General features: G+C 43.0%; 1 protein-coding gene across 10 annotated transcripts in view; it reads left to right on the top strand.

Annotated features, from left to right (window-relative positions):
• Positions 1 to 343: 343 nt before the first annotated feature.
• ERICH2 (glutamate rich 2) overlaps positions 344 to 10,572 on the top strand; it is a 38,230-nt gene continuing 28,001 nt past the window's right edge. For 4 of the 10 annotated variants that reach the window (XM_020900503.2, XM_020900497.2, XM_020900500.2 and 1 more), the window contains exon 1: positions 374 to 463. Coding sequence is in view for 2 of the 10 variants with exons in the window: in XM_020900493.2 (XP_020756152.1) it covers positions 436 to 634 (199 nt within the window). In the remaining 8 variants the exon portion in view is untranslated. Of the gene's footprint in view, positions 635 to 10,572 lie in introns of all 10 variants that reach the window. The other 6 variants (XM_020900499.2, XM_020900493.2, XM_020900504.2 and 3 more) reach the window with 6 other exon arrangements.

The raw sequence follows: 10,572 nt of genomic DNA, 5'->3' as shown, positions 1-10,572 counted from the left end.
ATTCTCCAGGCAAGAATACTGGAGTGAGTTGCCATTTCCTTCTCCGAGGGCTCTTCCAGACCCATTAATTGAACCCGGGTCTCCTGCATTGCAGACACTTTACCGACTGAGCTATGAGGGAAGCGTCGGACAGTGTATGCACTCAATTCTCTGAGCGGTAAGAGTCCGACTCCGGGGCTCCCTGGCACCTGGGCTGCCCAAGTTCCTAGACTCCTGCATCATGCTCCGCCCCCTAAACGCCCCCTCAGCCCTGCCCCGCCCCCTCAGCCCTGCCCAAGGTTCGCCCCGCCCCTTCCCCCTGGCCCCCTCAGCGTCTTCAGCCGCGCACGCGCCAGCGCGCCATCTCGTCTCCATGGCGACGCGACGTCTACTGTTCCACGCTCCCAACACCGAGCAGACCAGGAGCTGGGCTAGCTTTCTGTGTCAACCTTTCCGATGCTCAGCGTGAGAGGGCCACAGAAGGGTAAGAGGCGCCGCACCAAGCACGGTCGCCGTCTCCCCATCCCCGCGAGCAACCTGACCCAGCTTTTCTTACCTCGGACTCCCTCAGGCCCGGAGCCTGAACCCGCCAGCTTCTCTGACCGCTCCAGGTTCGGGCTCTGGCGTCCCACCACAGCCCAGGGAGCGCGAGAAGGTAGGGGCCACGCGACCAGAGGTGCACCTCGTACTTTGGCGTCTTCCTCTGACTGTAGTTCGGCGCTGAGGAAGGGATATTTGTGTCCCTGTGGGTGTGATAACTAAGCGGTTCTGACAGGCGCATCTACACCACTATTCTCTGACCTGCCGATTCGCACATGCCAACTCCCTCCCCTGCTCACCCTCCAAAAAAACAATGAAAATAGCCACGTCTCATCCCAAGGCTTCTGGCTCCTTCCCTCGATCCTCAGACACCCGCCTCTCTTTTTTTTCCTCTAACTTTTGTGAGGCGAGGCGGAGGTAGGGGGAGGATAGCTTAATGGCCAATAAATAGGAGCAGGGACTCACCTGGCTTGAGGTTACTACTTCATTATTCGCTAGACTACTTGCTTGGCCGTGAAGAAATTTCTTTGGAATTTGAGCAAATCATTTAGCCTCCCCGGACCTTATTTTCATCTTCTGTAAAAGAATAGGTTTGGGACAACGGATCACTTTTAAGATCCAGTCTTCCTCCTTCTGTGAGATAATCAAATTGACTTGAAACTTCCAAAATCGAGATCCTGTTCAGATTACACTGTACCCAGGTAGCGTTTTAAATTAACACCTGGCGTAATTATAAGTTGTCTGACTTCCCAGAGGGCCTAAGTGAAATGGACAGATCTGTTTTTACCCCCAAGAGAGTCCTGAAAGTTGCTTTTTAAAAATAAAGGACACTGAAAGTGTCTTTTGATTTGTTTCGTTCTCCTAAAACTAAATACAAATGATCCCAGAATCCTCCGTGTTAATTTTTTTTTTTTTTTGTAATTGAAGTTTTGTCTTAACTCTCAGGAAAACAACAGCACTGCTCTTTAAGTGTTGAGTTTACCAGAGCTGAATTCCAAAACCTTTGTAGGGATTCAGCTGCATCATTCCAAAATTCCAGAACTTCCACCACCCGCCACACACGCACACTGAGCACCACCATTAGGGCTCAACCTGCAACGTTTTATCCCCCTTCATTACCCCATCCAGGCTCAGTTGTGCACCTAAAACTCTAAGTCAGAGTTCAGCTTCAGCGCTGTCTCTGCTAGGCTGTAGGTAGTAATAACAATAGGAGGAGGAAGAGTTGGAGTAGTTAGAATTATAGGAGCAGATAGGTGCTTCTGTTATTTACTGTGAGCTATTTATATTAATCCTTGAAGTACTCTGTAAAGCAGGTGGTACTGAAACTGCTGGGTGGCATATTGGAGGCTTCAAGGAACTCCAGTTCTGTATGTCTCAGCACAGAAAGAATTCAGCAAGAGACAAAGTAATAGATAAGAAGTGACTTATTAGAATAGGATGCTTCTGAGGGTGACAAGTTGAGCCACACCCAGAGCTAAGTAGTCTACAGTTTTATAGTCAAAGGAAAAGTGAGGAGGGAGAGAAGACCACCTTCTTCCTCATTCCTGAGTAGACATCAGGCTTCCAGCATCAGTTCCTCCACATCTGGCAGGGGAGTTTTCTTGTCCCCATGTGGTCAAATTGGGATTGTCATGGTGCAGTTGCTGCTGCTGCTAAGTTGCTTCAGTCGTGTCTGGCTCTGTACGACCCCATAGACAGCAGCCCACCAGGCTCCTCCATCCCTGGGGTTCTCCAGGCAAGAACACTGGAGTGGGTTGCCATTTCCTTCTCCAATGAAGGAAAGTGAAAAGTGAAAGTGAAGTTGCTCATTCATGTCTGACTCTGCGACCCCATGGACTGCAGCCTACCACGCTCCTCCGTCCATGGGATTCTCCAGGCAAGAGTACTGGAGTGGGGTGCCATTGCCTTCTCCACATGGTGCAGTGAAAATGTGCAAAAAGTGGTCTGCTATACTGTCCTAAGTCGCTTCAGTCGTGTCTGACTCTGTGTGACCCTATGGATTGTAGCCCACCAGGCTCCTCTGTCCGTAAGATTCTCCAGGCAAGAATACTGGAGTAGGTTGCTGTACCCTCCTCCAGAGGATCTTCCTGACCCGGGGATTGAACCCATGTCACTTACCTCACCTGCATTGGTAGGCGGGTTCTTTACCTGTAGCACCCCTATGCTAACATATGGCATATCTCATAATCATCATTTCATTATGTTGATTTCCTTATATTTTTGTTTTCTTTTATATTTTTTCCTTATATTTTTGTTTTCTGTAGCATGCAGAAGAATATGTCCTAGGACTCATTCACGTGCTGAGCTCACTGGGCAGAATGTGTGTCTCATTCCACCATTGTTTTGTTTTGGGACATGTCTCATGCTTCTGTTCCATGAGTAAGCAAACCTACTTTCTTGAGTGATCATTAACTTATAGGAGTCTCCCATACTTCTTTATTTACAATCCCCCAGTTGAATTAACTACTTAATCACTCTGTCCCTTTCAGTATTTTTGTCATTTTACACTTGAGGAGAGTGAATCATAGAGGCATTAAGGAACTTGCTCGAGATCACACCATTCGCTGGGATTTGAACATAGGCAATCTGACTTCAGAGTCTGAACTCCTTGCACTATATAAAATTTATAGGTAGTCACTTTTAAATATGAATGTAAGTGAAAGATGATCACTGAAATAATTTTATACACACTTGAGACTTTGCCATGAAATATTACCCTCCCCTGTTCGGTTTCCCCATTAAGCTCCTCTAGGATGGAAGTGAAAGTCACTGACTGAGTCGTGTCCAACTCTTTGCGACCCCATGGACTGTATCAGTTCAGTTCAGTCACTCAGTCGTGTCCGACTCTTCACAACCCCATGAATAGCAGCACGCCAGGCTTCCTTGTCCATCTCCAACTCCTGGAGTTTACTCAAACTCATGTCCATTGAGTCGGTGATGCCATCCAGTCATCTCATCCTCTGTTGTCCCCTTCTTCTCCTGCCCTCAATCCCTCCCAGAATCAGGGTCTTTTCCAATGAGTCAATTCTTTGCATGAGGTGGCCAAAGTATTGGAGTTTCAGCTTCAGCATCAGTCCTTCCTATGAACACCCAGGACTGATCTCCTTTAGGATGGACTGGTTGGATCTCCTTGCAGCCCAAGGGACTCTATAAAGAGTCTTCCCCAACACCACAGTTCAAAAGCATCAATTTTTCAGCACTCAGCTTTCTTCACAGTCCAACTCTCACATCTGTACATGACCACTGGAAAAACCATAGCCTTGACTAGACGGACCTTTGTTGGCAAAGTAATGTCTCTGCTTTTTAATATGCTATCTAGGTTGGTCATAACTTTCCTTCCAAGGAGTAAGCGTCTTTTAATTTCATTGTTGCAGTCACCATCTGCAGTGATTTTGGAGCCCAGAAAAATAAAGTCAGCCACTGTTTCACATCTATTTGCCATGAAGTGATGGGACCGGATGCCATGATCTTTGTTTTCTGAACATTGAGTTTTAAGCCAACTTTTTCACTCTCCTCTTTCACTTTCATCAAGAGGCTTTTTAGTTCCCCTTCACTTTCTGCCATAAGGGTGGTGTCATCTGCATATCTGAGGTTATTGATATTTCTCCCAGCAATCTTGATTCTAGCTTGTGCTTCTTCCAGCCCAGCATTTCTCATGATGTGCTCTGCATATAAGTTAAATAAGTAGGGTGACAATATACAGCCTTGATGTGCTCCTTTTCCTATTTGGAACCAGTCTGTTGTTCTGTGTCCAGTTCTAACTATTGCTTTCTGACCTTCATATAGGTTTCTCAAGAGGCAGGTCAGGTGGTCTGGTATTCCCATCTCTTTTAAGAATTTTCCACAGTTTATTGTGGTCCACACAGTCAAAGGCTTTGGCATAGTCAATAAAGCAGAAGTAGATGTTTTTCTGGAACTCTCTCTTGCTTTTTCGATGATCCAGCGGATGTTGGCAATTTGATCTCTGGTTCCTCTGCCTTTTTGAAGTTCAGCTTGAACATCTGGAAGTTCATAGTTCACATACTGTTGAAGCCTGGCTTGGAGAATTTTGAGCATTACTTTACTAGAGTGTGAGATGAGTGCAATTGTGCGATAGTTTGAGCATTCTTTGGCATTGCCTTTCTTTGGGATTGGAATGAAAACTGACCTTTTCCAGTCCTGTGGCCACGCCTGAATTTTCCAAATTTGCTGGCATATTGAGTGCAGCACTTTCACAGCATCGTATTTCAGGATTTGAAATAGCTCAACTCGAATTCCATCACCTCAACTAGCTTTGTTCAGTGATACTTCCTAAGGCCCACTTGACTTCACATTCCAGGATGTCTGGCTCTAGGTGAGTGATCACACCATTGTGATTATCTGGGTCATGAAGATCTTTTTTGTATAGTTCTTCTGTGTATTCTTGCCACCTCTTCTTAATATCTTCTGCTTCTGTTAGGTCCATATCATTTCTGTCCTTTATTGTGCCCATCTTTGCATGAAATGTTCCATTAGTATCTCTAATTTTCTTGAAGAGATCTCTAGTCTTTCCCATTCTGTTCTTTTCATCTCTTTCTTTGCATTGATCGCTGAGGAAGGCTTTCTTATCTCTCCTTGCTATTCTTTGGAACTCTGCATTCAAATGAGAATATCTTTCCTTTTCTCCTTTGCTTTTCACTTCTGTTCTTTTCACAGCTATTTGTAAGGCTTCCTCAGACAACCATTTTGCCTTTTTGCATTTCTTTTCCATGGGTATGGTCTTGATCCCTATCTCCTGCACAATGTCACAAAACTCCGTCCATAGTTCATCAGACACTCTGTCAGATCTAGTCCCTTAAATCTATTTCTCACTTCCACTGTACAGTCATAAGGGATTTGATTTAGGTCATTCACTCCTGAATGATCTAGTGGTTTTCCCTACTTTCTTCAATTTAGGTCTGAATTTGGCAATAAGGAGTTCATGATCTGAGCCACAGTTAGCTCCTGGTCTTGTTTTTGCTGACTGTATAGAGCTTCTCCTTCATGGCTGCAAAGAATATAATCAATCTGATTTCGGTGTGACCATCTGGTGATGTCCATGTGTAGAGTCTTCTTTTGTATTTGGAAGAGGGTGTTTGCTATGACCAGTGTGTTCTCTTGGCAGAACTCTATTAGCCTTTGCCCTGCTTCATTCTGTACTCCAAGGCCAAATGTGACTGTTACTCCAGGTGTTTCTTGACTTCCTACTTTTGCATTCCAGTCTCCTATAATGAAAAGGACATCTTTTTGGGGTGTTAGTTCCAAAAGGTCTTGTAGGTCTTCATAGAACTGTTCAACTTCAGCTTCTTCAGTGTTACTGGTTGGGGCATAGGCTTGGATTACCATGATATTGAATGGTTTGCCTTGGAAACGAACAGAGATCATTCTGTCGTTTTTGAGATTGCATCCAAGTACTGCATTTCAGACTCTTTTGTTGACCATGAGGGCTACTCCATTTCTTCTGAGGGATTCCTGCCCACAGTAGTAGATATATTGGTCATCTGAGTTAAATTCACCCATTCCAGTCCATCTTGGTTCACTGATTCCTAGAATGTCGACATTCACTCTTGCCGTCTCGTTTGACCACTTCCAATATGCCTTGATTCATGGTCCTAACATTTCAGGTTCCTATGCAATACTGCTCTTTACTGCATCGGACCTTGCTTCTATCACCAGTCACATCCACAACTGGATATTGTTTTTGCTTTGGCTCCATTCCTTCATTCTTTCTGGAGTTGTTTCTCCAGTTGTTTCTCCACTGATCTCCAGTAGCAAATTGGGCACCTACTGACCTGGGGAGTTCCTCTTTCAGTATCCTATCAGTTTGCCTTTTCATACTGTTCATGGGGTTCTCAAGGCAAGAATACTGAAGTGGTTTGCCATTCCCTTCTCCAGTGGACCACATTCTGTCAGACCTCTCCACCATGACCCGATTGTCCTGGGTGGCCCCACACAGCATGGCTTAGTTTCACTGAGTTAGACAAGACTGTGGTCCTGTGATCAGATTGCCTAGTTTCTGTGATTATGGTTTCAGTGTGCCTGCCCTCTGATGCCCTCTCGCAACACCTGCCGTCTTACTTGGGTTTTTCTTACCTTGGACGTGGGGTATAGTCCATGGAATTCTCCAGTCCATAATACTGGAGTGAGTAGCCTTTCCCTTCCCCAGTAGATCTTCCCAATCTAGGAATTGAGCCCAGGTCTCCCACATTGCATGCGGATTCTTTATCAGCTGAGCCACAAAGGAAGCCCAAAACACAAGGAAACCCATCCATCCTCAAGGATGGTGCTTAATTAACTGTCTCTCCTCCTCACAATTTCAGGCCTAAGCATGTAGCTGTCTACCTATAACTCCCCCTTTGCCTGTTTGAATAAAAAGTAATTTATAAAAACAAATAGCACAAAAGGATGAAATAACTACACATGTAGGATAAAGAAAATATATATCTCTCAATTTTTTATTACAAAAAAATATGAGATGTTTTACCTTTTTTGGTACTAAGTCTTTTTAAGATTTTCTTATTATTTATTTTTCATTGTGCGGGATCGTCACTGCTGCCCGCAGGCTTTCTCTGCTTGCAGTAGATGGGCTTCTCACTGTGTTGGCGTCTCTTGCTGCAGAACACAGTCTCTAGGCACGAGGGCTTCAGTAGTTGCAGCTCTCAGGCTCTAGAGCGTGGACTCTAGTTGTGGCGCCTGAGCTCAGTTGCTTCGTGGCATGAGAACTCTTCCTAGACCAAGGATCGAAACTGTGTCTCCTGCATTGGCAGATGGACTCTTACCCGCTGTACCACCAAAGAGTCCAGTACTAAGTCTTTATAATCTGATGTGCATATCTCAAATCTAACTAATCGCACTTTAAGTGCTCAGTTGCCACATATGGTGAGTGGCTACCATGTTGCAAAGCTCTAGTTTAATATGTTCTTTTCCTTTACTCTGTTGTTGCTTCCCTGATAACTCAGTTGGTAAAGAATCCACCTGCAATGCCGAGGATCCCGGTTCGATTCGTGGGTCAGGAAGATCCCCTGGAGAAGGGATAGGCTATACCCACTCCAGTATTGTTGGGCTTCCTTTTTGGCTCAGCTAGTAAAGAATCCATCAACAATGTGGGAGATCTAGGTTCGATCTCTGGGTTGGGAAGATCCCCTGGAAATGGGAAAAGGTATCCACTCCAGTATTTTGGCCTGGAGAACTCCACGGACCCCATGTATATTCCATGGGCTTACAAAGAGTTGGACATGGCTGAACGACTTTCACTTCACTTGTTGCATTCCTTCTTATTCTATTCATTTAATAAATGTTAATATTTACCAAGGGCCAATTTGTGTGACATGAAGTACATTAAGTACTAGAGTTTTTTTTCTTAAGTGGCTTAAATTTATCTGTTCTTTGTAGCCCAAAAAACTAGCTGAATTAACCGAATTGTTGACTGGGGTTTTGGTTATTGACAGTCAATTTTTCCTGAAAAGCCAGGGCTGTATCTGATAAAACCTAAGGATAGCTGGGAGCTATGTTTTGCATCATGTGTAGAAAATCTGCCTACATTGAGAGAGAGAAGAATGAGACCCATGTGAAAGGAGAAGTGGAGATGAGCAAGGGGAAGTCCCCGCTTAAGCGCCACACTCTCGTGACCACAGCTGTAGCCACTGTGTCCTGATTCCACACAGCTTGTGTATTCGACTCTTGGATTCTATGAGCCAAGGTTTCCCTGTTGTGCCTAAGCTACCTTGAGCATGGTTTCTGGAACTTGCAACTGGGAGTTCAGGCTCATACAGCTAAGAGACATTAAGTGCATACTAATACTCATTTGAAAAATACATACTTATGTGATGGCTGTACCTTTTTCTGAAAAATTATCAGTCTCTGCTTTAACTTTACCTGTGTTCTCAATTACTCTGCTTTTTCCCTGGAGTCAGTGATCTTTCTAAGCAAGTATCATTACTTTAGGGCTTATCTGATTGATTAATTAATTAAAAGTCCTTAGAGCTATCCTGCTTGTCTCAATCACAGTAAAGCCTGCTTTTTGTTTCCCTAAGCAATCTTAATCAGCCCCTGAAGACATCATCTCAGTTTTTCCTTTGGATGTAACATCAAGTTGTTTCTACCATATCCCTCCTATGTGCCAGGCACTGTACTAAACCCCTTACCCAGATCATCCTACTTAATGCTTATAATGAGCCAATGAGGTTGGCACTGTTGTGACCCTTGCTTTACAGATGGAGGAACTGAGGCCTACAGAAGTTTTAACTCACCCAGGTTTAGATGGGAAGTGGCAGAATGGAATATGAACCCAGTGTCTTTACTCAAGAGCCCAACTTTTTTTTTTTAATTGACGTATAGTTAATTTACAATGTTGTATTAGTTTCTGGTGTCAGCAAAGTGACTCAGATATATATATACACACACATATATATGTACATACAGTATACTTTTTCATATTCTGTTTCATTATGGTTTATTATAAAATACTGAATATAGTTCCCTATGCTGGAGTAGGGCTTTATTGTTTATTTTATGTATAGAAGTTTGTATCTGCTAATCCCAAACTCCTAATTTATCCTTCCCCCTGCTTTCCCCTTTGGTAGCCGTGTTTGTTTTCTATGTCTGTGAATCTCTTTCTGTTTTGTAAATAAGTTCACTTTTATCATGTTTTTAGAGTCCACATATAAGTGGTACCATATGATATGTCTTCATCTGACTGACTTCACTTAGTATGATTATCTCTATGTCCATCCATGTTGCTGCAAATGACATTATTTCATTTTGTATGACTGAGTGGTAATATTCCATTGTATATATGCAGCACATCTTCTTTATCTGTTTATCTGTTGATAGACATTTCGATTGCTTCCACATCTTGGCTTTTGTAAATAATGCTTCTACGAACATTGGAGTTCATGTATCTTTTTAAGTTAGAGTTTTTTCTTGATATATACCCAGGAGTGGGACCGCTGGATCATATGGTAACTCCATTTTTAGTTTTTTTAAGGACCCTCCGTACTGTTTTCCATAGTGCCTGCACCAGTTTACATCCCCACCACAGTGTCGGAGGGTTCCTTTTTCTTCACATTCTCTCCAGCATTTATTATTTGTAGATTTTTTCATAAGAGCCATTCTGACCAGTGTGAGGTGGAACCTCATTGTGGTTTTGATTTGTATTTCTCTAATAATTAGTGATTTTAAGCATCTCTTCATGTGCTCGTTGGTCATCTGTATGTCTTCTTTGGAGAAATGCCTATTAGGTCTTCTGCCCATTTAAAACAATTTTTTATTGAAGTATAGTTTATTTACAATGTAGTCTTGCTTTCAGGCATACAGCAAAGTGAATCAGTTATGTACATACATGTATCCACTCGTGTTTAGATTCTTTTCTCCTAGGGGTGTTAGAGTATTGAGTAGAATTTCAGTGCTCTATAGCAGGTTCTTATTAGTTATCTGTTTATATATAGAAGTATATATAGATCAGTCCCAATCTCCCAATTTATCCCTCCCCTCCATTATCTCTTGGTAACCATAAGTTTTTTTTCTACATTTGTGATTCTACTTCTATTTTATAAATAAGTTCATTTGTACCCTGGTTTTTTTTTATATCACTTATAAGTGGTATTATATGATATTTGTCTTTCTATGTCTGACTTTCTTCACTCAGTATGGCAATCTCTAGGTCCATCCATGTTGCTACCAATGGCATTGTTTTATTCTCTTTTATGACTAACATTCCATTGTATATATGTAGCACATCTTTTTTATCCATTGCCCTGTTGATGGACATTTAAGTTGCTTCCATGTCCTGGCTATTATAAATAGCACTGCAGTGAATATTGTGGTACATGCATGTTTTTTTGAGGCTGGCTTTTATTAGGTTCTGGGAGGAAGCTGGGGAGGGTTGTTTTGAGCAAAAGCTCATTGGAGGAGAAAGAGAGTTCAGAGTTGTGGTGGTTTCTTGTTGGCACCAAGTGGTGGGCAGTTTGCTGTTACTAAGGTGTGTGGGAATCTTCTTTCTTCCTGCTGATAGTGAATATTGAGACTAGTGGGAATGCATGAGAACCCACACTATGT

Source organism: Odocoileus virginianus, chromosome 13 (assembly GCF_023699985.2).
Source record: "Odocoileus virginianus isolate 20LAN1187 ecotype Illinois chromosome 13, Ovbor_1.2, whole genome shotgun sequence".
NCBI classification, from domain to species: Eukaryota; Metazoa; Chordata; class Mammalia; order Artiodactyla; family Cervidae; genus Odocoileus; species Odocoileus virginianus.
Note: the sequence above shows the minus strand (reverse complement) of the source record. Positions and strands in the feature narration are given on the sequence as shown.